The following is a 26,393-nucleotide window of genomic DNA, read 5'->3' on the forward strand; positions in this document are numbered from 1 at the left end:
ATCCCCGTTCACACGGATCCGCGAAAAGACTAAAAACGCTGTATTATTCATGCCAGGCCAGTAGTTGGCGATGTCACTTTGTAAAGAAACACTACGTGGCTATAGACTGAACGACACGCAAAACGCATGCACATGACGTCATAGTTTTCACAAATTCGTTTTTGTAGTTTACACAAAGACGATAATGGTATCGCTCTCAAAAACTTGCACCTTGAATCCCATTTTCAAAGGTTTGTGTTTTCAGGCCCCAAAACGCAGTTGGCGTGTAAATGAACGGCCAAAACCCATACGTTTTCTGTTTTTGTGTAAACGGTCCCTAGATGATTGTTTGCTCCTTACAGTTGCTGGTCTGAGTGGCATTTGAGTTAACATTCTTTTAGGGGTTTTGCGTAATGAAAATGTGTGCCTTAATTCAGTCATGATCAATAATCACTAAATGATCACTATTGCAATTTCTTTCAAACTACGCAACCTGGAAAAGTTCATATGACGTGTTGTCTTCTTTTCTTCTCTGTCAACTCCTGCCAATTCCCTCCACACTATTTGTCCAGGATCTGTTTCTTACAGGCAGATCCAGTTGCATTACCTGCTAATGCCTTCATGTATATTTCATTGCACTCTTAGTAATGTTTTGCACTTTCTTTTGTTACAATGAACGCACAACTCCCTTTTAGTATACAAACCACTTAGAGAATCTATAGACCAACTACTTACAGAAACACACTACTTAAAAAAACACTTTAAAGAAAGATTTAACTACGTTATTTAATCCTAAGGTACAACTTTTGTGTCATTGTTACGCAAGTTCTTATTAAAAGGAGCTCATTTTAACTTAAATTGCTTATGCACAACCAGTATGTATACTGTGCTAAATTACAAGTTTAATGATAATATGTGATGCTGACATCTATTTGTTTGAAAACCAGAAAAAAGAGAGGTATAAAGAGCAGTTTGTGTTTCTTCATAAGTTTATTCAGTTGAGTTTAAAAGGTATGTTGAAGAGGAAGGTTTAGATCAGTTCAAATAAAAACAGGTACACTCAAGTTAAGCTTCAAAACACACTCATTTCAAGATCACAAGTCAGATCAATCACCTCTCAGAGTTCTTATACAAAAGCCTACACTCCAATAAGGCCGAAAAGGAAGAAGTGGTGCAAACATTAAGGCCAAAACACATTCCAGAGGTGGTGAGAAATTAAGGAGCCATTTAAACAAGTCTCCTACAATAAAAATAAAAAAAGAGTAAATAAGTCACGTCAATGTGGGTTATTAAAAACTCTATGATGATAGTGTGAAAACAAGAATATATAATAAAACAATTCAGAAGTGATACAACCACAAGTAATTCAGTATTTGCAATTATTGGCCATATATTATTGCAGCTGTCAGGTAGCCTGATATCAAGACTTCAGACCACCCAGCTAACAAAAATATATTCAAAATGGCCGTTCGCACAGAACGCGATTTTCCATTCCAATGCGCTACTTTTCCATTCCAATGCGCTACTTTTCCATTCCAATGCGCTACTTTTCCATGGTTTTTCTATGCAATCGCACGGTAGACGGACGTGTATGACTCGCGTCTTTTTAAGCTTCTCGCGAATGACACGGCGTTCTAAAAACGTGGCGCTCAAATCAAGTCAGTTCAACTTTTCTTTTTTTTTTTAAACGTGCGTTTTTCCTCCATTCAACTGCCCTAAGATGAATCTCTTTTGTTTTTCAAAGCACATTCTGTGTGAAAGAGCCCTAAGAACGTTTATCCAACGTTCCCATTAAGTTGTTAAACGTTATTTTCTGAATGTTCTCTTAGTGTTCAATACGTCCAGTTTTTAAATGTAAAAAAAAAACATGGTTATGCAAATTACAGAAAACATTAAGAGAACGTTACATTTTATCATTATGAGAAAGATACTTTTGAGTTGTCCATTCTCTGAACGAGCAGTGAGGAGTAACGTTTGAAAAACTAAAACATTTCAGAAAAAAAAGTTCCATGAACAATGTATAAATAACATTTTAAGAATGTTATTAAACACCAGATAACTTTTGAACAAACGTTACAGGAAGAACATTTATTCATAACAGAACATTAGCCAAAGATCTGGGAACGTTCCCTGTTAGCTGGGCAATATAAGAACAGGACAAATGAGACGGCCAGAACTCTGTCTCATTAATATTACTCACGTCTGATCCACTTAGAGTCAAGATGAGTCACAAGGCAAATATTCGCAGTTATTAGAGGCAGCTTGATCCTGCACAATATTACAATTTGCAGATGATATTGCATTGGAACAGCTCAGAGTTAGTGAGCAGATCTAATCATGACGCAACTGTCAATCAAAGCCAAACTTTTGTACAGTGCATTCATGCAGTGCAAAGTTTTGGAAACGCCACGGCGGAAGACATGCGTATAGCCCTCCATGACTTGATGGTATTCATTTTCCTAATATCTAGGATGTATGATCTCAAATCCCCAAGAGGTGTGTCTTAAGAGGTAGACAGAACAGACCACCACAGTTCCTCTTTAAGGTAAAATCGAGTACATGGCTTATAATTGCATCTCTTGATTAATGTTTGGATAGTCTAGTTCACACTTAGGACCTTTTTAGAACAACAAAGGTGCCATGATGTGCAGTGCAGTGATTCTGTCAGGATTGTTCTGCTGCTTTGCATTGAATATGACGTAAATTCTGTGCTACTTGCAGCATCCTTCATCCATTGTTCAAACAGGTAATCCCGCCTCAAACTCACACATTGAGAATTGTCAATTGGGCCGGAGGCATCAAGGTTTGACTGGTTAGCAAGCAAAATGCATCTTTCTTAAAGGTATAGTTCTGTGAAACAAAAAGAATGTTTCAACTGCTCTTGTCCACACAATGAAAGTCAATGGGGTCCAAATCGTCTCCGAAGAATTGAGATGAATGGGAATGCTAAAGGATCCTTCAGGTATCACAGACTTCCTTATTCGGATCGCTCAAACAGACTCAAATTCTGCTGCTAGTGGCACAGAAATTACACACTTCATCGTTAAAGTTTCCTTGCTTGCATTTTTATGGAAATGCGACTCAGATGTTGAATCCATGAATCTAAGATGAATCTAATAGCAACTATAGAATTATTCTGAAGTGTATGACAGATGTCCCTAATATCTAAACACCCTGTGTTTATTATTGGTAAAGGCAGGTACAGTACATAGTCAATGAAAGGAACAAAAAAAAAAAAGTGTCTGGTAAGATGTTTTTTTTTTTTTTTTTTTTTTTTTAAGTGTAATAGTAATCAAGCTGCAAATGATGAAATGATCTTTCTATAATAATTTGAAATATGAACAGCTGATTTTAAATTTGGAACAAACTAATTTAGAAAGCATGGTTTTGTGCAAATAATGCAGCTGTCCTTACAGCGCCACTTGCCGTTAACATTCGGCATCTGTGCTACTGTTTGCTGCATTGGGGCTTTGTGCAGAGGAGCTGATGGTTTGCAGGTCTTCACTTGCATCCGTTTGGCCAATCCCGTTGGGCCCCGTCCACTTCTCTGGATCTCCATCCTTCACTTCACTGATCATAAAAGTATATGCAAAAATTACAACAAAAGTGAACAGACTATAATATTTATATACAGATGATGCCATATTAAAGTGCCCCTATTAAGCCTTTTTTAGATATTACCTTTCATGTAGTGTGTAATATAGCGGTGAATGTAAAAGGCCTATAAGGTTTCAAAGATCAAAATGCAGATAAATGGGGTTATTGTCTCCCAAAAGAAAGAACTGATTCTGAACTGTGAAACGAGTCGTCAGTAATTCAAGTCTAATTTCCTGCACAAACCTATGTAGGTTTGTAACAAATGTGCATAATGCCAGCCTATGGTCTTCATTGACTGTCCACAAACCGCATCTTTTTTGACCCTCAAACACTGTAGCTGTAGCTGAGGCCTGGAAGAGTTTGGTTCATGTTGTCGACATGTCGAGAAGACGCTGTTTTCTGCGCTGAGAAACACTCAGGCTTGAATTGATACGATAAAACCGACGGCATCGTTACTGTTCGTATCAATGTGAATTAAGCGCTGAGGAAGCCTCCAGAGCTGAAATTCATGGTATTGGTATGGTAATTGGTGTTTTGTTTCTGACACGCAATGTAATTGGTAGACCAATCACAACAGACTGGTGCCATTTGACCAATCAGAGCAGAGTACACTCCAGGGTTCTTGCAGGTTTCAGCAAGTCAAATTTAAGACCTTTTTAAGACATTTTAAGACCATAAAGCTTGAAATTTAAGACCTGCCAAGACCTAAATTTGGCATTGCCCCAAAAAAAATTCAAATCAAAGAATTCATTTTATTTCAATGAATTAAGTAATTGAAAAAACATTAATTTAATTTACAGATAAAACAATCACATTAGTAACCTTCCACACCCAACAACGTGTGTCAGAATCAGATATATATATTTTTTTTTTTATAGAAAATTGTACTATGCATATTATACTGTAAAAAACACATAATTAGTTAATTTTAGTTGATCATAGTTGATCATAACTAGAGATGAAATGGCATGAACATTTCATTTCAATGATAATTGTGACAAAAATGACCACGGTGATCACAGAATCCTGTTCAAAAAGTACTAATACTACACAATGTCGAAAACCAGCAAATAACAAATAAAATTAGCATCAATATGCACTTTTTGTTTACATAAACATTAAAATAATACCATTAAAAATGATAGCCAGATTTTAAAAGTGTCTTGCAACATGTTATATACTAACATGTACAAGTTCAAATAAAGTTTTGACAAAAAAGTTTTTTTATAAAAAGATAAACCTCACATATTTCAGACTTTAAATAATTTTTTATAAAAAACAATTACTGACATTTACAATGCACTTTAGCTTATCTTTTATTATTAATAGTAAAATTCGGTCGGATTTTCCCGTGGCGTCTGTCGTTGCTATGCAACCGTGCACTGCGCTCTCCACAATGACAAAGAAGTTTTAGTGGCTAATGGATTTCCACCGGCGAGAAACGCTTGCTGTAGCTCTGCTTCAAGATTTATTTACGGAGAAGAGAAAAACACCCGTAGTGTTTGGGTGCACCCGCATCCTTCCAGTTGAGTGAGCTTTCAATGTTGTTACGGAAAGGGGCGAAGCTGATTGGCTGGTTCTTGTCACATGACCTGCGGTGCGTTTGCGGCATTCTGAAGAGTTGAGATTTTTTTTTCAATTATGAGCGCGCGCCTACATTTGAACGAACTTGAGCGAGCAAAAGATGCGATATGTGAACGGCCTGTTGGCGACACCTTTTTTAGACCTGACTAAATGAAATTTAAGACCACGGATGAAAATCTGGCTGTTTTTAAGACATTTTAAGGCCTTAAATTTACAGTTAAGAATTTTAGACTTTTTAAGACTTTTTAAGACTTTTTAAGACCCCTCGGGAACCCTGCACTCTCAGAAAGGAGGGGTTTAGAGAGACTGGATCCATTATCAAACCGTTTCAGATCCTGTGAGAAAAGAGGTGGTGCTGCAATGTATATTATGAGAAAATTAAAGTGTTAAGTGTTTTTTGACCTGATGCATGCATTGTAGGAGACCTCAAAACTAAATCAGGAATCTTTAAAATAGCATAATAGGGGCACTTTAACATCTAGCAAAATAGGTAACAAAGCCCAATCTGAATTGATTTATTGTGGTTGACTGTTGAACAAACGAGTTGTGTGAGCGTAACCTTACCCTGAACAGCAGCCGTTGGTGACCGGCTCAGTGGGCTCTTTCTCAGAGAGAGATCTGCAGACACTGTCTGTCTGAGCGCCTCCTTTGAACTCCATGCCAGAATCTGAGCTGTGCGGAGCCATGGCTGGCTCTCGGCCCGAGTCTGAGCTGGTTCTCGATCCACGCTCACTGCCTGACAGAGAGCTGCTGCCTGGCCCTTCTGTGTCTTTGCCAGAGTCAGAACTGTGTCGCCCGTTCAGGCTGTTTGATGACGAGACTTTACTCAGCTGCCCATCATCTACAGAGCAACAGATGAAGGAGTGTCATTATTCGCTCGAGTAATGCAGAATACTCAGGGTATTTTCAATCCTAAATCCAAACATTTATTTTAGGTCATAAACATAAAACGTTTACAGTGCCAACAAAAGGACACATTGCACTTTTACTTGAAATATATTTTTCATTAACGTCATTAACATCATCACCACAACTTAAATACATCAAATATTACTTTTGTAGCTTTTAGTTCATGCCTATTAGCTTTTTTCTACATGCTAGTTTACTACTATACGCCGACATTAGTATATACATTTAAAATATACAGGTTTTCTCTTCCAGGTTCTCCAAATGTTAGCACAAAAACATTATTTATACATCATTCATTGAATGCTTTCTGGAACGTTTTAACTGGATGTTTGTCTAACATTTTTTAAACGCAAAATTCAGACGCTTGTTTCAGAATGTTTAGAGAACTTTGAAAGTAACGTTCCCATAGGGCTGGGCGATAAAACGGTATCGGTATTTATCGACGGTACACCATTGTCGGTAACGATATGAAAAATGTTCGATATGGCGCTCAATATTTTCATTCAAATGCACGCGCGACCACCACAACGTTGCCCAACATCAAATGGCAAGCTCAATGAAAGCGGAACGAAACTGCGTTATTTTTTGCTTCACGGACCGTTTATCAGTTTGGACCATCAATGTCAGTGAGTGCAGCGCGAGCCGATCTTGATCAAGCGACACTGTTACTACACAGCTCTAAGAGATCCGGTAAAGAAAGCATTTGAATTCGCCACTGAAGTAATAACATCGCTGCAAGATCTAGTGAGAAGCATTCACACTTCTCCGTTATTAACGGATCAAACAGCGCTGACGTGGAAACCAGGAGAAACATTGTGCCATGAATGAACTAGTTATAGGCTTTAAGTCCACAGATCAGCAACATTCATTGTATAGGCTATGGCTTTACTGTAGTAACACTCACTGTAACCATGGAAGTTTGACAGGAATAGTAAAATGCTTTCAAGTACGTCACACATCTTTTTCCAGCACTTCAAAACTCAAATATTATCATATTTAAATGTTATTTGTAATGTGATGACCAAAACATTATTTGTTCATCCTTCAAATACATTACCCCCATTTATAAAACTAAAAGTTTCAAGATGTAGGGAAAACTCTTTCTAAACTTATTTAAAATAATTTCTCTTTTAATAATTACATATTTTTTTAAATCAAGGAAATTTCTTTGGCATTTCTTTCTTTTTGTTGTATCGAAAAATTTACCTAACCGTGACACCACTGTGTCGTATCGATCCGTGAATTTTGTGAACCGACACACCCCTACTTATTACAGATGTTGACCTACCTCAAAGTTTCAAGACCTACCTTCTACGTTTACACTTTTACATTGCACACATTTTGTAACATTTTATTTAAGTTCAAGAGTTTCTTTAACGCTTACTTTTTTATCTTAAAGGGTAACTAAACCCCTGGTCAGAGCCTGACTCCACCCACTGGCAATATTTGAAAAATGCTGGAAAAGTAGGCAGAGCCCAGTGGAGAGGGGGCGTGTATCTGTGACGTATCTCTCTTTAGGCAAGGGCGTGGTTAACTGGTACTCTCTGACGTCAAAGGGTACCACAACTTCCAATAGGAAAATTCAACTGCAGTAGCCACTGTTCAACCTGAAGAGGGCAGCACTCAGACGTTTTTACACCATATTTTGTAAAATTAAAACACTTTAAACACAAATGTCAAAAAAACTACTTGAATCAATGAACAGCACTAATAAAGCCCCATTCTTACAGATCATTAACTAAAAAAAGTTGGTTTAGGGTTTAGTTACCCTTTAATATAAGACATAAAGAAGATTTTTTTGTTTACATTTAATTTTTGACTGCTAAAACTTATATCATTTGTTGTTTGCCTTAAAAATGTGGATAAAAAAAAAACAAAAAAAAAACAGTGGTTTAAATTCAAACTTTTGTACTTGTCTTAAAAAAAAAAGGTTATAAAAAAAGTCAATAATTATCGATACCGAACGATATGACCCATTATATCGTGATAATTTTTTTAGCTATATCGCACAGCCCTACGTTCCCATAATGTTTGCAAAAAGATAAAATGGTATATGTGTTCTTAGTGTTTCCATTACCAAGAAATTTAATGGGAATGTTAGCAAACATTCTTGGAACAAATTTTTGCTAGCTGTGTAGAACTTACAGGCTATTTTAAAAGCCCTTTGATAAAGTATGTAATACTTCCTGTTTCAACAGCAAATAGATGCATACGTTCGACTATTTCATGGTTCTTGAAGGGTAGTGTTTATCCTCTTGCCTTCTGTGTCGGGATCACAGGCCTGTTTGCGTCTCCTCCTCAGAATTACTTCCAGTTCACTGTCCTTTTTAGCATGAATCACTTCCTGAAACCCACGACTGGGACTCTTCTTCACCGTCTCCTATATGTTCAGAGAGAGAACAGAATTTGATGAACGATTCATTGCTGAGTTTGGCAACTTGCCATTTCTAAGCAAATAATTCTTTAGTAGATTATACATTTATTTGCACAACCACTACTGAACACCATGATCATCATCATAGAACTATTTGTTGTAAACAAACATATAATGGGATGGATTTCTGTAATCTGTGGATCAGTTGATGACTGTAACAAGGGGGTATTAAAATCAGTTAATCAGAAAGCCTACCAGAATGCCTTTCAGCTCTTCCATTGCACTTTCTTGGTGCTTTTCCTCCACAGTTGCTGCTGCTGCTGCTGCTGCTGCAACTGCTGCTGGGACCGGCTGCTGTGGATCAGGAACAAAGAAAAGTTACATTATATGATCAAATCACAAAATATCTAAAAAAACAAAAAAACATTATAATGATATAATATCACTGTTGTTATTTTTACTTAAAAATATAAAAAAAAAATTTTTTCGGTAATTAATAATATACCTGAGATAAAATCAAATGAAAAACAAAAATGAAAATGTTGCCTTATCAGCTAACTGAAATAAATATGTTTAAGTTGAAGTAAAATGAATAAAACTTAAACTCAATAGAAATATTAAAAGAAACCAATAAAAGTGACTAACAAAATTCTTAAAACTTATTTAATTTAGATTTAAAAATGAAAATGTAAAAATAATAACCAATTACATTTTTTTATACTATAAAAGTATATAAATAACACTGGTGATTTAGCATGTGTTGTTTTTAAGTTTATTCACACATTTTAGATGAGTAACGTCCGAAAGTCAAAAACAAAAGTCAATCTGCCAGTGCAGCATAATGAGAAAGCAGTCAATCTCTAAAGTCAGGACTATAGCTATTGATCTGAAGTTATCCAGCTCCTCTGAGCCTCAGGATGATCTTGATGGCTTTGTCCATCAATAACTTAAACAAAATGGGTCCCCTCTCAGGCCATGAACTGCCTATACGCAAAATGCTTTAATGACCCGACTCTTCCTCAGGGAGGACGATCAAATGCTATGAACCATTTCTACAGGATCTTTGTATTGACAAAATGGTGCCGAGTTGTAAAACACAAGATTTCCTTTGATTGTAATAGAGCCGTCTGAACTGTTGACACTGCTGCACGTGGAACAATGATCTGGTGTGATGACTGTTGTTAAACACTGTAAACAATATGTGTGAGTTGAACATACCTTTGTGCCAAATCTCTGCAACGATGAGGTCAGCAGATGATGGTACAGAGTAGAGAAACACAACAGACCATCAATCACAATACACACAATATATTCATAACCAATGTACCATTTACAACTGAATTAAAATGTCTATTAAATTCAAATTTAGTTTCTGAATTTTTCTGTAGGATTGCAATTTGAATTTAAGAAATTAAGACATTTTAAGAAATTAAAATGGAATGAATTAAATTCTAATTATTTTAAAAGTATTGCTGTAAAAGTACTTTTTAATAATCCATTCAAGCATTCAGCATTAAAAAACAAGTGCAATAATTCAGAATAGTAATGTTTTACTGTATTTGTTATCAAATAAATGCAGCCTTGGTGTGACTTATGTTCAAAAACATTTACTTTTTTTTTTACCAACCCCTAACCTTTAAATAGCAGTGTGAACATGTGAAATGCCATTTACAGTATATATTTTTGTATTTAGTCTATATTTTATAGACCATGATGGAATTACACTCAATTTCACAGAATGCTTAGATTTACCTGAACGTCTTCAAAATAGAGACAAATAACATGAAGCAAGTTTACCAAGTGGAAACATTAAACATTAATGTATTTGTTTTTTGCCAATTTAGTTGGTTTGGGTGAATCAAATTGTTCTGCTGTGTGACTGTGTTAAATTTCTTTAAATTGCAAATGTAATACAATATATTCCTCTTCCTGTAATTCCAATTCAAAATCATGTGGAGTGTGGCAAGTTCGAATCAAATTTCAACTCATAAAGAGAGCCAATAAAATTCAGAATTTTGCCCAACCTTAGTGTCCTGACTCTTCACAGGCCTGAGGACCACTCCGTGTTTAATTCTCTCCATCATCTCATTGACGGCTTTCACTTTAACATCATCCACAGCTTCAGTTGCTGCATCGAGAGAGATAGTGTTTGTCAGGGCACCAATAATAGGGCAACAGAATAAAAATACACAATTCTGACTATAGGGAAAAGGGGACAATCACCTGGGGCTTGCTCTTGTTTTGGGCTTCCTTTACCTCCCTTGGAAGATTTCCTCATAATCGCAATGAGAGAGCTGCCGTAAACAAAGAGATGTAATTATACGTTCACAGCTGGGATAAAGAACAACGCTGTTTTAATGATGGTATATGACAGTCTGGCTTCAGTGCAGTAAAGTGGGGCGTTACCTGAGGGGGTTGCAGCGGGACTGAGGAGGTGGGGGAGGTGGAGGAGGAGGGGGTGGGGGAGGTGGAGGTGGTTGAGGAAGAGGGGCCGGGGGAGGAGCGGTCCCAGGGGAGGGGGCTGATGCTGAATCACTGCTCCTCCTCTCCTCCTGCAGATCTTTCACTGTGACAAACGACAAAAAAGGACGCCGGGATGTTATGTGCCTGAGTGTTATGCTGTTGTAGTATCTGGCCTTCAAATTTAAAATCATCCTTGATTTTACCTTTCATTTCCAAAACACTGTTTTTCTTCTCTTCCTCCTGCAGTCGTCCCTCCGTCTCTTTCTTTTCTTCATCTAATATCTCTAGTTGCCTTTGCAGTTGAACTAGCTGCTTACGCAAAGCACATTCTTCCAGTTCAGCCTCTAGAGCTTTTACCTGCAAACAAATGGGACATAATATGATACGTTCAAGTCATGTTGAAAAGATTGTATTTGAATGCACAGATTTTATTTAAGTCTCCGAGTTGGGGGCGTACCAGTGAGAAAACATGTCGGATGCAGCAATGGATGCAGCATCTGTATTAATTGTAAATGTATTAAAATAAACAAAACACTTTTTATACAAGTATTATACAATTACCATAGAATATAGAATGATTTAATTTACAGCATCTTCATAAATTGAACAAAAACTAATTCTTTATACATCATTTTGCATAATGTAATTTTTCTTGTAGGAACATTGGTTGAATTTTATGCAGAAAAAGCACATCATCTTCTTCCCAGTTAATAAGGAACATTCTGAGAACTTTGGCAAAGTTCCCTATAATAAAGAAAAACTTCTTATAACAACTGGACATTTTGAACGTTCAGAGAACATTCAGAAATAATGTTTTCATAAACAAAACATTTTTATAACATATTTTTGTTAGTCGGGTTGCTCCGACCCAAGCTATTTTAATACAGCTGATGACGTAATTACGACTTCCCAACTTGTAAATATGAAATTCCCAGGAGGACTTGAATGCTCCAATATTAAAAATTGAATGAAATTGCCATTAACGGTTTTATTGAAATGATTTGTTCATATAAAAATGTTGTCATTCTTTTAGATTGAATTGGTACAATAAACTTAATGGAACCCAAACTGGTGCAAAATTTCAAATGTCCTTGACTCTGGCAAAGAATTAGTTCATATTTACAGGCTGACTTGTAAACAAGGTTTTCCTAACATAGCCTATTGATTATGTGGCGTCTGAAGTTAGGATCCATGCTCTTTGGATTTGAATTGCGGGTCAGACTGTATATTGACTGATGACACAACAGTGCTACTGATTCACAAACTCTAAAACCCATATGTCAGTATAAGTAATGCTGCAAATGCCCTTTTGCCACTGCATGCATGAACATAATACTGCCAACATCTGATTCCTTGTAACTATCATGTGTAAAAAGTATCTGATCATCTGGAAACTCTTTATTTGCTGCCACAGAAAGCTGCTGAATGCATCTGTCAAGCATTATGAATGCAAATCTCATCTGCTCTGAGATTTGTGTTGGTTTAATATATTTGTGGTTGTGTTGACAGCCTACCACTTTTGTCATTTAATGTGGTTTGAAAACTATTACATGTTACTGCTGAGGATGCAAATGTAGAAGAGTAGAGCCACGGGAGACCCAGATGAGAAAAAAAAAACAATGAATGCGCTCTATGATCTGGCATATTCTAGTCTACTGGGACTGTACAGTATCACTCAACCAGACACTAGACACCAGACACCTGAATCAGCTGTTTGAAATGCCAACTTCACCGCATGCATGGATATGTGCTATTGAAATAGTCAATACTATTCTGTCTAAATGAAAAATAAAACACTAAAAACTAGAATCAATCATTTAAATTCTACATTTTGAATTAAGGCAACATTATCATGTACAGTTTTAATTTCCATTTGGACTTTTTAACACTTTTTAATGGTTAACTTTAAATAAGTTTGATGAATACACAGCACTATTTCATCCCATTTAGTGCCTGCTTAAACTGGATTGTGTGTGGCTAGTGAATAAGACCACAGACAAAACCGTTTACGAAGATCTAAAAAAACGAACATTAGAGGATTAATAGTTATGAAAGGATTTATGTCTATGAAAAGCCCTAACTGACTGGTTTAAATAACTGAAAAGGGGTTTTCGATTTAATTCCATTGTCTAATCCTATCATGTAATCCACGATTACTCATGAGGCTTATTGTGTTCATGGAAATGTGGGTGAAATTTCACTTTTTCCCCCTGAAATGAGCTATCAAAACTGAAAACATATACTCCAGTTTTGTACATCTAAAAATCAATTTCAAATGTGTTTAAAAGACTCAAGGTTTCCTACCTTGTCTTTGTGCTGTATTCTCTCTTCTTCTAATGTTTTGGTCACATTGGCCAAATCTTCCAAAGCTTTGAGCAGTTGAATGCTGGGATCAACCTGTTGCAGCAGAATCATGCTCTGTCTGTTTGCTTCTTTTTGCTTCACCATCATCTACAGGAGAAAATAAACATGAGGAAACAACTATTTCAGATGGTTTTCTCCAACAACTAAAGGTAATGAAATATTCTACTGTGATGCAGGAAGCCATACACAATTCAAACTCTACAGTCAATATATACAACTCTCTTGTCTTTTGGTAGGATTTTGAGGGCCCACCAGGGCAGGGACTGCAGTTGTCCTGTCCCCCGTGTACTGATGAAGTGAATGGAGATGTGTTTTGTCCCATACCTCATGTGCATAGGTCTCTGCTTTCTGCCTGAGGCTCTGCTCCAAATCCAGATGCTCCTTCATGTTTTCATACTCATGAGTGGCCATCATAGACACTAAAGAGATAAACAACGATAATAAAGCAATAGGCTTGGCAAAAATCCCTGTAAGGCTTTTTCAGGTAAAACGCAAATAAATCTCATAAAAGACACATTATGACAGGCATAGACTATTGTATGGACAGTATGGATGGGAATCGAACATGTTTTCCTGATTCCACTTTTGCATTAATGATTCTTTCAGTAAATGAAAAATATTTGGTTCTAACTATAAATATAATTGTAACTATTACTTTAAGGTACCATACACTACTGTTACTGGGTCAGTAAGATTGATCAAAAGTGGCAGTGAAGACATTTATAATGTTTAAAGATTTTTATTTCTAATGATACTTGCACTGATATGAACATTTTGGCCGATATCGATAACCGATAATTCTTTATATTTGAAAGCAGATGACCAATCTATTGGCCGATGAATCTAAATCCAAATTTATATATTATTTTTGAGAGCCTGATTACAAAAACTAAAATCTCACCATTAAAAGACATGCTCAAAGCACAACAAACAAAAAAAAAAGTACAGTAGCCTAGTTTGAATCAGAAAAAAAAAGTTGTTTACACTTCTATGCCCAACTTTCCTTACCAAAAAAAAAAATTCAAAGTTCAAAACCATAATGGCGAACAGTGCGCATCTGAAGTGTCTCAGCTGAAGGATATAATCCATTACTTATCGGCTTTAAGATATCTGCCAAATCTTTTTAGCGAACCGATAATAATATTAAAAATGAACATATATCGGCCGATGCCGATATGGTGGCCGATATATCGTGCATCCATAGTAAAGCAAATATCATAATAGACACAGTATTACAGGCATAGATTATTCAATGGATAGTACGGATGGGAATCGCAAGGAATTTACTGGTTCCGATTTTACATTAATGATTCTTTTAGTTACTGGTATACAGTAAATAAAAAGTGTTGCTTTATGTCAGCATTCACTACTGTTCAAACGTTTGGGGTCAGTAAAGTTGATCAATTGTTACAGGAAAGACATTTATAATGTTTAAAGATTTCTACTTTAAATAAATGCTGTTCTTTTGAACTTTCTATTTAATCCTGAAAAAAAATGTATCCCAGTTTCCACCAAAATATTAAGCAGCACATTTGGTGAGCATTAAAGACTTCTTTAAAAACATACCGACCCCAAACCTTTGAACGGTAGAAACTTTTTTGAGGTTTTTAAGCATTTTAGGCATTTTCATTAAAACGAACCAGCTCATAATAGTAATTTACTTGTGAAAACATATTTTGGTTGTATTGTCTCTTTACTGTCATGGTATTCTTTGCAAATGGAACTGGTTCAAAATAAGAACCGATTCTCGGTTTCCAGCCCTAATGAACAGTGACACATTCATGTATTATTCAACCGATATTCAATCACGTGTGCACTTATATCAGCAATTTTACACTGTGGCTCCTTCAATCAGATTTCATAGGCAAAACTGTTAGTTTAAAAATAAACATTTAAAACCCACTAAGTCAGACAAGTAAGTCAGTACAGTATATGACCTGAGCACAGCTGTTTCCAATATTCCAGTCAGAGTAATAACACAAATGAGCAAAGAGGGCGCTGGGAGGATGTCAAAACAAAGTGCATCACCCCCAGCTGGAACAGAAGGACTTCCTGTGGTGAATCTTTTACAGATAATTTGATCAAGGACTTTGACGTGCGGCCGGTAGTGAGTGGGCTGGTGGGGAACATTAATCTTCTTGGAAGGCACATGCACAGATGCACTGCAGGCCATTTGAGATGATGTCATGCTCATGAATTTGAATACAAGTGAGGAAATGGAGAGGCTCTGTATTCACAACGTCCATACTCACCCCTGTTGAACCTCTTAATGGTCTTGCTTTGCTGCTCAATGGTTTTATAAAGCTCCTTCATCTCAGCCTGCTCCTTTTCAGTCTGTAAATCAGCATAAGGCACATATTTGAGAAACTAGCAGCAAAGAAACTCAATTAGACATTGTTACTCTGGTATCCTTTTAAGATCAGCAATACCGCAGGCTTCATTTCAAGATCATTTATTATTTATGAGCAGGTTAAAATACTGGAAGACGCTTTGTAGAACAGGCCCCCGTCCACTGCCGTCAAGCCTAACTGAGCTCGGCCTTTCATTTGGAGTAAAAAGTAAAAGAGTTGCTTTGCTACTCACAAGTGCTGTCAAATCCTCTATCTTCCTTTGCTGCTCTTGAAGCTGACAGGCCAACTGCTTCTTCTCCTCCAGCATTGAACTCACGGTTTCTTGGAGATCTGTGGAAAAATGTGGAATTTGGAATGGACGTACCATTGATGTTTATGATGACAGATTCCTTGAAGGAAATTGTACACAGGCTTATTTATAAACTGCACCCCATTTTAATACACTGGTACTATGGTACAGTATTTACCTTTGACCTGCAGCTTATACTGAGAAAAGGGGTCAGAGCTGGGATCTTGTTGTTCAGTCTCCTCTTCTAGGGAAATGCAATCAGAAATACTGGGCAGCAGCTCATCCAGACACGGCCGTGACGACAGGCTCAAATACTTCAGCTTCCTGTTCTCACAGTTCAACTAAAAGTGATCAAAACAAAATGATTTAAGACCATCAATTATCAGAAAAGTTTTGACTTTTGCCATAGCTCTCCTTGGCACATTCGACAATAGTCTAAATCATTCATTAGTGAATCAGACTGATCCGATTCTCAATTCTCCTTCTTCAAAATTTCTCCTTTTGTGTTCAACAATTATAATCATGTTGACTTGATTTGTTTTCATGCTTATTTTGCCTTCTAGTAGAGCCTGAAGATGTAAACAAACAAAAATAACTAGACAAAATCATCACAGCCTCGAGATACTTCAAGCGAAATTGCCGAACGGTGTGACGCCATTTTGAACAAAATCAGGCCAAAGTTCGTTTGGAGTTTGTTTCCAGGGTTAGAAACAGCTTGCAAAATCAAACTTTCCAGAAAAGTTCGCCTGGCTGTTCGACTTCCATTGGCCCGTGACGATACATAAAGGTGAAAAATTCAACTTCCATTGGTCCGTGACGATACATAAATGTGCTCTGTGAGGCTACGCCTTTTTGAGTAAATCTTCTCCTGGTCAATGTATTCTGTTCAGTCCATCAGAGTCAGACGTGAGTAAAAACACGAACACACTGGAGAGCAGCTTTGTATTGAACTTAAGTTGTAGTTTTAATGTACAATAATGTAATGCTGATTGCTTTAAGGCAGTCTATTATATAAAGGGCTATATAAATAAATGTGGCGTGACCTGAATGAAGTGCCAAATTGTTTTCTCACCAGTGTCATTTTTTGTTGTGTGTTTATTTTGTTATTGAGTGGAAAGCATGCGGCATATGTTTACATATTCATATAAAAGTAGCTCTCAGCAGCTTGGGTGGCGTTGTGATGTTTGCTAACAGTTTACAGCTGAAAAGGTATTTCAAAATTCGTTCTTCTTTTTACCCCTAAGGGAAGAGCGTAAAAGAATTTCGCTGTGAGTATCTCAGGGCTTTTAAGGTTTTCAGACGAAACAGAAGAATAGTATTGTTGGATAAACACCTTGGTAGCCAGAGCCTCTGCATTTTCCCGGCAAGATTTCTCAATCTCAAGCTGGGTCTGTAGTACGTTCACCTCCTCGATCACCATTTGGGAAACTGTGCAAAGAAAGGAAATGTATTTATGAGTAAATGAAAGCACAGCAGGTCATATTTACATTCCAATCCATCATGCAGGAACTGTGCTCTATAGAAGTAACTCTATAGAAATACAGTCCTGTATGACAGATGCACATTTTAGATACAAGCATCAGCTAGGAAGCTATATAAGTCTGTTCTCATGGCAATAAAAGTGGGAGAATAGTCATGTTTTCATCTATATTCTTCACAGTATTTCTTGAAGTGAACATCACACTATCTTCTACACAGTTCATGAGGGGTCTGTCAAATCCGGATGCACAGAAATGATCCACAAATGCTACTTTTTATTATATAACATATTTTAAATGAGGAAATAGCAACTGTATAAGGTTGTACAAGTACGTTTTCATTTAGATGTGGTTTTATTATCAGTGACACATTACCGGAGTCTAATGAGATAGACAGTTATCAGTTACATGCTCACAATGGGGACCATTTCCCAACACTTTGGGTACCATTGATGGACTGTAACTCTATACACTACACTGGCCTCTCAAATAGAGGATTGGATGTCATAGCAAATGTCAGAGCAGCTCACATCAAAAAGGCTCCTAAACAAGTCGTTTGTGTTTAGTGCATGGCACTATTTCTAAAATACATTAAAGTAGCATCTAAAAAATCTCAACTTTCAGCAGTTCTTTAAAATGGTAAATTGAAAATGAAAGATTTTGTTAAAAATCAATTATAGCATAATATATGTGTTCGGTCAAAATAAAATGGAAAATGCATTGTTTGTGCCTGTGCATTTCACAGGAAATGATCAAGAGAGGGAGTTTATAATACATTATTCCATGAAAGGCTGTTGAATTATGCAGGAACGATGCGTCTCTCAACATGCAGTCACAGCAAAGTACATCACCAGCCTGCCCTGGAGCCCTTTCTCCGAATAAACATTTCGCCTAATTTTCTCTTTATGGGGTAACATACTGTAAATTGTGGGAATGGAAAGCGGAGCGTTATCAATGCTTGTCCTCACTTTGACCCCTTATTTAGGGATTGGTGCATGAAACTGATTCTGATATCACATTAAAAAAAAATGCAATAATAAAAAACAGTCCTTCAATTTAAACAAATGTGATTATTTTGTATTTAATAATATTTACCATTAAAACATTTGGTTTTATAATATATCAATTCACATTATCCTATTGGATAATCAAATGCAGCAGGATTTAGACACCTGTTTCTTCATTCCTGTTAAATATGCAGGATGGGCATCAGTGCGGCAGCGAGCATCTCTGCAGAGCCAGTGAGAGAATGACCTGGCAGGGACGTGTGAAGTTCACAGCTTTAACATCTTTACACAGCTTTAATCAGAGCACTTGCTTAAACCTCAAATCAAAATAGTATAGCAAAGTATAATTCAGTATAGCAAAAGTCCATAAGAAAAACTAAAATCAAAAGTCATACAAAATCCATTCCATCCATTTTTTAGCTTATTGATCCATCACAGCCACTGACCCAACACATAATGCTTGCTATTGTCTACAAGCATACTGTACATCATGTAATCAAATCTAGATAAAAGGTTTGTCGACATTTCTCAATTAACATAGGGATATGAAGACGAATAATAATTCGTTTTAAACCAAAATTACACCACTGAACACAGCAGAAACTGCTTGAAATGTTACGCCAACTAGCCAAATACTGTTTAAATCACCAGATCTGCCATTTGTAAGTTACAATAACTTACAATTGTAAGTTGGGGGGGGTTAAGTTGTATTTTTGGCAAATGTAAAGGTCCTTTCACACCAAAAGTGAAATGAATAAGCCACAGGCTGAAGTAAATGCAAATGCACACCTGTACAGTAGAGGGCGCAGCTCAAACGAACCTTTCAGATGTGCTGCCGTTCTGTATTGCAGAAGAATAGGACGCAAGAGAAGAAAGTTCAAAACTCTAACTTCAGCAATAAGAACAAAAACAATGAAACACAAATGGGATGTTTATCTATAGCCATTTTTGATTATTAGTAAGGTTGAATTGGATCATCACAGGTCAGCAGCAAAGACGTTGGTTAATAAAGTGAGATTAAATACATAAAGTATACAGTATCTGTGTTATCTCAATTTAATTATTGCAGGTTTGGGTAATATTCCGAGTTTGCATTTCACAGTTTTTACTCATTTTAAGGAATACTGAATCTGTTTTTGTGCAAGATGAGTAAATGTATGCTCACTTTTAGTCTAGAACTACAATTATAGTTATTATAGTTATACTTGTTAATACTTATTTGAAAAAGTAGCTAAATATATTTTGTTGTAAATTTAAAAGTAATGCATTACTTTACTGGTTACTTGAAAAAGTAATCTGATTACGTAACTCGTTTTACTTGTAATGTGTCACCCCCAACACTGCATCTGGGTCATTCATTAACTCTGCATCTGACACAGTTTGCACGTGCGGCCCATGAAAATAAAGCAGGACAATAAAAGGGGTGTGGCTCTCTCTTTCCCTTGCAGATCAGTCCAAACTCATCTGCTCATCTCATTTGGCTTCCAATGATTGACCGAGAGAGCGCTGCTTCTGGGCTTTCTTCTTTGTGCAGATTCTAGGTCAGCAAGTCCACCACGCTTAATGCCGCATGAACAAAATATGGCTCTGCGGAGTCAGTCGAACAGAGACGAAAGCTTAAAGTAATGCAGTAGCATCCTTAGCAGACAGAAAACAGCTGCTTTAAACAAGCATTTGTCTGCCACTTTAAGAAAATGTTAGGCTGGCTTTAGTCTGAAGCACTTCCATTCCAATTTTGATCACAGCGATTAAGCTCTTTTAATAAATCGTAAGAGATCAGGTTTAATCACCCAGCAATTTTGATTTCAACTCCAGGACTAATTGTGTCTGTGCTTGCAACCTATAATCTACTTCAAACGCAGGGCGGATGTGTAGACTGCATTAAAATGCTAACAGCATTCGTTTTTATTTCACTCTTTCCACACACAAACTGTAAGATATGTAAAGCGTAAAGGTAAATTAGCTGAGTAATGGGGCCGATAGCTTGACACACGGGTCTGTGTTTTAATTTGCATAAGTGCAGAGGGTATTCTTAATGAAGCGTCCCAAAGAGGAGGTGGGAGACAGCTGCTTTGCCAGACACAGATCCAGTACCTCCCAGATACTCAACAGCAGTTCCCCTGCAGCAGCCAATCATTAAATAGACCACAGACCAATCACATGCACTCTGCACAAGACTATTGTCCTGTATGTCAGCAAGTAGGGCAAACTACTGTGACATTTGCTGTGTCATGTTTGTGCCATTTAGTGAGGTTATAAAATAAATGCACTGTCAAAACAGAGAAAAATGACCGAGAGTGGTGCACATAACTCACAAGGTAATTGTGAAAATACCATGCATTTTGTGAATATTACATTTTACAAGACATTCATATTGAATATGTTTCCACTAAATTGTATTCAAGGTGACATGCATTTCAGAAATGATATGAAAGCGCATGAGGGGTTTGGCATGAACTACAATGGAAGGTTGAAAGGAAGGTGCCTATTCATTTTCTACTGATAAATAATTCATAATTGGTGATTTTTAATAATTTAGTGATATAACAAGACAGTGATGAGAGCTGAATACAGCTGCTCTACGTTGCTTCCCTAGGGAAGGTCTGACAATTCCAGGACACCAATAAAAAAAAGAGCAGCAAGCATAACCTAAAAGCAGAAGCAAAACTAGTCTAAAATAAAACTGGATTAATCTCAAAATTCAGTTATGCACAATAACTAATATTCACAATGATTTACCGAATAGGCTTCCAGGTAAAATGATACACTGATCTCCCACACTTTATCACGGAATACATTTTATGATTAAGAAAATATGTGGTAACAATTAACCGTAGTAATTGCACAAAAGTCTGTTCATACCATATTACCAATAAAACTCCAGCAAAAAAGAATGTGTCCCCAAAGAATTAAAAATAGGCTTTCTTTACTATTTTCTACATAAATAATAGGCACTTAGAGTTGAATCTGCATTAAAAATACTCATCAGTGCTGCACATATTCACATTCACTATATAAACATAAGTGCAAAAGTTCAACATTGGGCCTTTTTTATGAAAAAGCAAGTGAAACCCTGTCAAATGAAACCCTAATTTCAATCTTGCAGAGAAGAATTAACATTTTCTCACCTGAGAACAATTTCCAGATTCAGTTCCTGGCAGCCGCTAAAGTGTTGTCAGAGTGCTAACAAATTAGCTAGTTCACTGAGGATGGGTTTCCTTACATGTCACAAAATGGAATGGAAGCAGGTAAGGTCACCTTAACACTAATGCATCTCCACGGTTGGCTCCCAGTAGCCATGGAGACTGGAACACCTGCTAACACCTATGTATAATAGACCATTCAGAAGAGCCCTCAGGTAATGGTGATATGGGTGAGGGTGAGGGGATAGGAAATGAGATAAGACAACACCAAGCGTCAGTTGAGTGGGATGAGCCAAGTTAGATCATCTTCACCTCTTCATCTTTGTAAAAAGGTGATGTATGGGTACAGGGTATACCAAGGAGAATTGGAGGAGAATTAAAAGAATCATCATTAAATCTTGTAATCTTCAATCTAAATAACTTCCCTCTCCCTCTTGCAGCAACATCTCATCTCTGATGATGTTTACTGGCGTGAGGATGGGACAACCTGTCACTCAAATGACATCACAGCAGTAGCAAACCACAACCATCCAATCAATTCCTGATGGACAATATCAAGTCCCAACCTAAATTTGTTCTTGTCCGAGAAGCCGTTTCACTTGGATATACATCATAATATAGACTAAAAGGCTATCGTAACTTCAGTTTCATGTGACCTCAAGACTTTGGGAGCGTATTTGTAGTAAAAGAGCCAGAAGGGGTTAGGTGGGGTGCTATGAAAAAAAAGCAATTTATAATTGTATTAATTTGTAAGAATTGATTTGTGGTCCAGACTGAGCCGGGATCTGGACCGCATGAATCTGATTGGTGACCTCTGGTCAATACAGATGATCAGAAAATGAATCTGATGCTTTACCACTAATGACATCCAAGTGATTATGTACCGCACCTATAAACAGAATCTGCTCTATACTGCACATTACAATATTATTCTTCCCACTTTGAATGACAAACATACCTTACAAAGAGAAAAAAAAAAAAAATAGCAGAAGATGACTTTACATTCTTTCACAACAGTCAGGTTTCTTGATCTTACCTCGTTTAATGTGCTTGAGTTGCCTTTCAGCCTCATCTCTCTCTGCAGCGAGTCTCTGGCACTAAAAAACACAACAAGAAACATTATATGTGCAATTTCATTCAAACGTTTGGGGTCATTAAGATTTTTTCAAATAAAATTATAATTTTATTTAGCAAGGATCCATTAAATTGATCAAAAGTGACATGTATAATGTTAGAAAAGTTTTCTACTTAAAAAAAAAAATGCTGTTCTTTTGAACTTTCTATTCATCAGAGTCGAGAAAAAAAAATATATATCATGGTTTCCACAAAAAATATGAAAGGGTTAGTTTACCCAAAAATGAAAATTCTGTCATCAATTACTCACCATGAACACAAATGAAGATCTTTTTGATTAAATCTGAGAGGTTTCTGTCCCTCCATTGACCGCTACACAACTGACACTTTGATGCTTCAGAAAGTTCATAAAGAGATCGTAAAACGAATCTACACTTTAAAAATTATTCTTTAAACTAACTTAATTTAATTATGGACAGTGGTTCCACACAGGCAAATCATTTTTTATTAACATTAATGGAACTTTTTTGAATCTATGTAAGCTCATGCTACTGCTAACCCGGACGTCGACGTCACTTCAGGGGTTTGGGAAAAGCACGTAAAAGTCCTGGCAGAAAGTGATGCATAAGGATGTAGTGTAACGACAAATAATTTTTTCCAAAGTCTTAACAACTTAGTGTTAACTAATAAGTGTTATTAGTTAGCCAAACTGGTACTACCAACAAAATATTAGTGCATTCCTGGAACTGGGTGTCGTTACACTACATCCTTATGCATCGCTTTCTGCCAGGACTTTTACGGGCTTTTCCCAAACCACTGAAGTGACCTCGACGTCCGGGTTAGCAGTAGCATGAGCCGACAGGCAAGTGTTATTTAAATAAACTCCTGATGTACTTACAAACTTCCCAATGCCTCGTTTTATGAGTACAGAACCTATTTGTACTACTGTAGTAGTTTGGTACCATTCTGGGCATTATTAGTGTGGTAGTTTACGAGATACATCCTTGGATCCATTAGCGCCTGCACTTCTCTAAATAAGCTCTAACTTGAATAATGCTCAACCAAGGGAAAAAAGGCTTCTGGGGGGTGTGGGTGGGGGTGGGGCAGAAGCCTTTCTGTTGGCTCGAGGTCATGGTGCAAAGGACCCTAGGTTGATTTTACTCCAAACCATCCCTTTAAGCTCATTTCAATGAAGCAATTTGAACAAGCAGACAAAAAATAAATAAAAATGTTTTCAGTGTATATGAAAGAACAAAGCTCATTGGTTCCAGCAGAAGCTCAAACACGCTGCGTCACACGAGAATAAACCTAATTGGTTCTTGCATGTTAAGCAAGCATGCTTGAGCTTCCATTTACCACAACTGATGTATGAGGTGATGAAGGTTTATATGTGAATAAAAGCCTAAATTCAATCTGTTCATCATATAAAGCGATCAAGTCTCTTCAGAAATGTTTTATTAAACAGCTCAATTCATATGGATTGGTTTTATGATCTCTTAATGAACGTTTTGAAGCGTCAAAGTATCAGTTGCGTAGCTGTCAATGGAGGGACAGAAAGCTCTCAGATTTCATCAAAAGATCTTAATTTGTGTTCCGAATATGAACAAAAGTCTTTTTAGAAGGTTTAGAACGACATGAGGGTGAGTAATTAATGACCAAATTTAATTTTGAGTGAACTATCCTTTTAAGCAGCACAACTGTTTTCAACATTGATAATAAGAAATGGTTTCTTGAGCAGCAAATCAGCATTTTAGAATGAATTCAGGAGGATTTTTTTAAAACGTACTTAAATTGAAAATCACATAGCATTACATTTAACACAATAGCGTTTCATAAAATGATCCAACCTGCAAATAAATATCATTCTGGTTCTCTGACAGGTTTCTCTGCAATTTGAGTTACTGAACCAGATTTCTGCAGATGTGAGGGTATGTACTGTATGTTCCTGCTAGTTTATTCTGCATATCAATCTGTCATTAAGTATTTCTTGTGTCCCAAAACGAATACACCTGTCTTAGGTCCTACACTGTTAATATTATACTTTTGGGCTTTGTCAGATTTAGCGACAGTGGTGCAATGCTCTGGAAAACCTCCTGGCATCTTTCTAAGTAAACCACATAATTCTCCTTCACATTGCAAACGCATGTAAATAGTGTTGCCTTGCCACACAAATACCTGATCCACTGATACCTGAAACCTTAGTGTCACTATAAACCATCAATACGTTCGTAAATTTAAATAAATGCAGTTTATTTGGAACGTTTCATTCAAGAATTAGAAATATTAATATGAATGGAACCACATCCGAAATATGAAAATGCATGAAACCACAAATGGAGAAATTAAGAGGTGTTATCTGCAACCACAAATGATGCGTGTCAAAGCAAACTAATGAATATTTTTCCTTTAAGGTCATCATCTGCATGATCTGCACTATTATATGAAATACAAAAGATGCGCAGACCCAGTCACATGAAAAGGGTGTCAACCCTCGAATGGATTAAAACGCCGGTTAACTCACACAGCCACATCCCTTTACACACTACACACAGAATAATGTATGTTCATGAACAGAAAATGTTTATAATAAATAGACGCGAAGGCATTCAAGATATAGTCTATTCTTTTATGCATGCATCTTCTCTCACCTCCTTGCTCTCCTCCCGAGCCTCTCCCTCTTCATCTCCACCGGCCTCCATCTCACCCACTGCACAAATAAACACAATTACTCATACAACAATATCTTCAACATTTAAACAATCATCTCATATGCTGCTTTCCTCGGTAAAATCGTTGCCATTCAAAACTAGTCGACTCGCGTGTTATATTTGAAATGTTCAGTACCACAGCCGGTAGTCAGCGGCGGCGCATCCATCATCTCCCCTCCTCACACACATAAGACTCAACCAGTCAATGTACCAGTACCGCCCGGGCGTCTACTATGGCGAAGGTTTGACTCATGAATATTAAGACACTTATGTCACGTTCGACGTACTTGATTTGCTGTAAGGAGAATATAACTACTGAATATTAATTTTGGTCACGTGACAAGACGCTCGCTGCAAATCCCCTCCTCGAGAGGGAGCCAAACTCCGCTTAAAGCGACAAAGGCTGTTTCAATGGAAGTCAAAGACGAAGATGCTATATTGTAATATAATACATTGAGTGCCTATCTGCTTGTTGTATAAGGTATGGTTGTCATGACATGTTCATTTTCGAGAAAGCTATGCGATTTCATCTCTATTTACCTCTTAAAAAGAAACAGATAATGAATTCCCGGTGGACGCCTAACGTTAGGCCTACTCATTATCCAAAAAAACTGTTTCTTCTTGGATTCGCCAGAAATCTAATTGGAAATCGCGCCAGAACACTCAGCACGTACCGCCCACTCCCATAAAGCAGTGCGAATTAGCGTCAGCGAGTCAGATTATTTGTTTATTTTGCAATAACATTAAAATATGTTTTATTTTGTCCTTTAATTAATATCAAATTTAGTAGTTTATTTTTTTACTGTGACATTAAACAATAGCGATGATCACATTACAATACAAATCAACATCACAAACATAATTATTTGTATCAAACATAAAAAAAATTGTATTTAAAGCAAAAAGAGAAATCACTAATAAGATGATAGGCCTACTGAATAGTCTATAGCCTACAACGATTTTTTAAAATAAGATTATTTTTTTTTCTATGGAATAATACAGAAGATTCAAAGGTAAAACATCAAGAAGCATTGGTTATGTTTTATTGCTAATTCCGCTTCCATTAAATCTAG

The 26,393-nt window shown here is 36.8% G+C and overlaps 1 protein-coding gene across 4 annotated transcripts; it reads right to left on the reverse strand.

Moving 5' to 3' along the window:
* Positions 1 to 956: 956 nt before the first annotated feature.
* On the reverse strand, positions 957 to 25,514 carry shtn3 (shootin 3). 4 transcript variants are annotated; one of them, XM_082177281.1, is made up of 18 exons: positions 25,457 to 25,514; positions 25,261 to 25,319; positions 22,575 to 22,635; positions 17,244 to 17,338; positions 16,089 to 16,251; positions 15,854 to 15,951; positions 15,523 to 15,604; positions 13,595 to 13,689; positions 13,211 to 13,357; positions 11,110 to 11,263; positions 10,850 to 11,009; positions 10,667 to 10,737; positions 10,468 to 10,571; positions 9,662 to 9,676; positions 8,699 to 8,797; positions 8,329 to 8,449; positions 5,725 to 6,001; positions 957 to 3,549 (listed from the first exon to the last, which is right to left on the reverse strand). In XM_082177281.1, exons 1-18 carry the CDS (start codon positions 25,488 to 25,490, stop codon positions 3,408 to 3,410), a joined length of 1,977 nt encoding a protein of 658 aa, XP_082033407.1. In that variant the 5' UTR covers positions 25,491 to 25,514; the 3' UTR covers positions 957 to 3,407. The 4 variants fall into 4 exon arrangements, with proteins under 4 accessions (XP_082033407.1, XP_082033409.1, XP_082033408.1 ...); XM_082177283.1 differs by lacking the exon at positions 25,457 to 25,514 and adding an exon at positions 19,185 to 19,235 and having other exon boundaries at positions 25,261 to 25,320; XM_082177284.1 differs by lacking the exon at positions 957 to 3,549 and having other exon boundaries at positions 5,877 to 6,001; positions 8,283 to 8,449.
* Positions 25,515 to 26,393: the final 879 nt, after the last annotated feature.

This window comes from Leuciscus leuciscus, assembly GCF_965113295.1.
Source record: "Leuciscus leuciscus genome assembly, chromosome: 8".
NCBI lineage: Eukaryota > Metazoa > Chordata > Actinopteri > Cypriniformes > Leuciscidae > Leuciscus > Leuciscus leuciscus.

Bases quoted from the DNA above. Each gene is read 5' to 3' on its own strand.
- shtn3 (XM_082177281.1), bottom strand. From the start codon at position 25,490: ATGATGGATGCGCCGCCGCTGACTACCGGCTGTG. The intron at 25,320-25,456 runs GTACTGAACATT...TTATTTGTGCAG, and splicing joins GCCGCTGACTACCGGCTGTG to TGGGTGAGATGGAGGCCGGT. The intron at 10,738-10,849 runs GTAACGCCCCAC...TGTTTACGGCAG, and splicing joins TCCCGCTGCAACCCCCTCAG to CTCTCTCATTGCGATTATGA.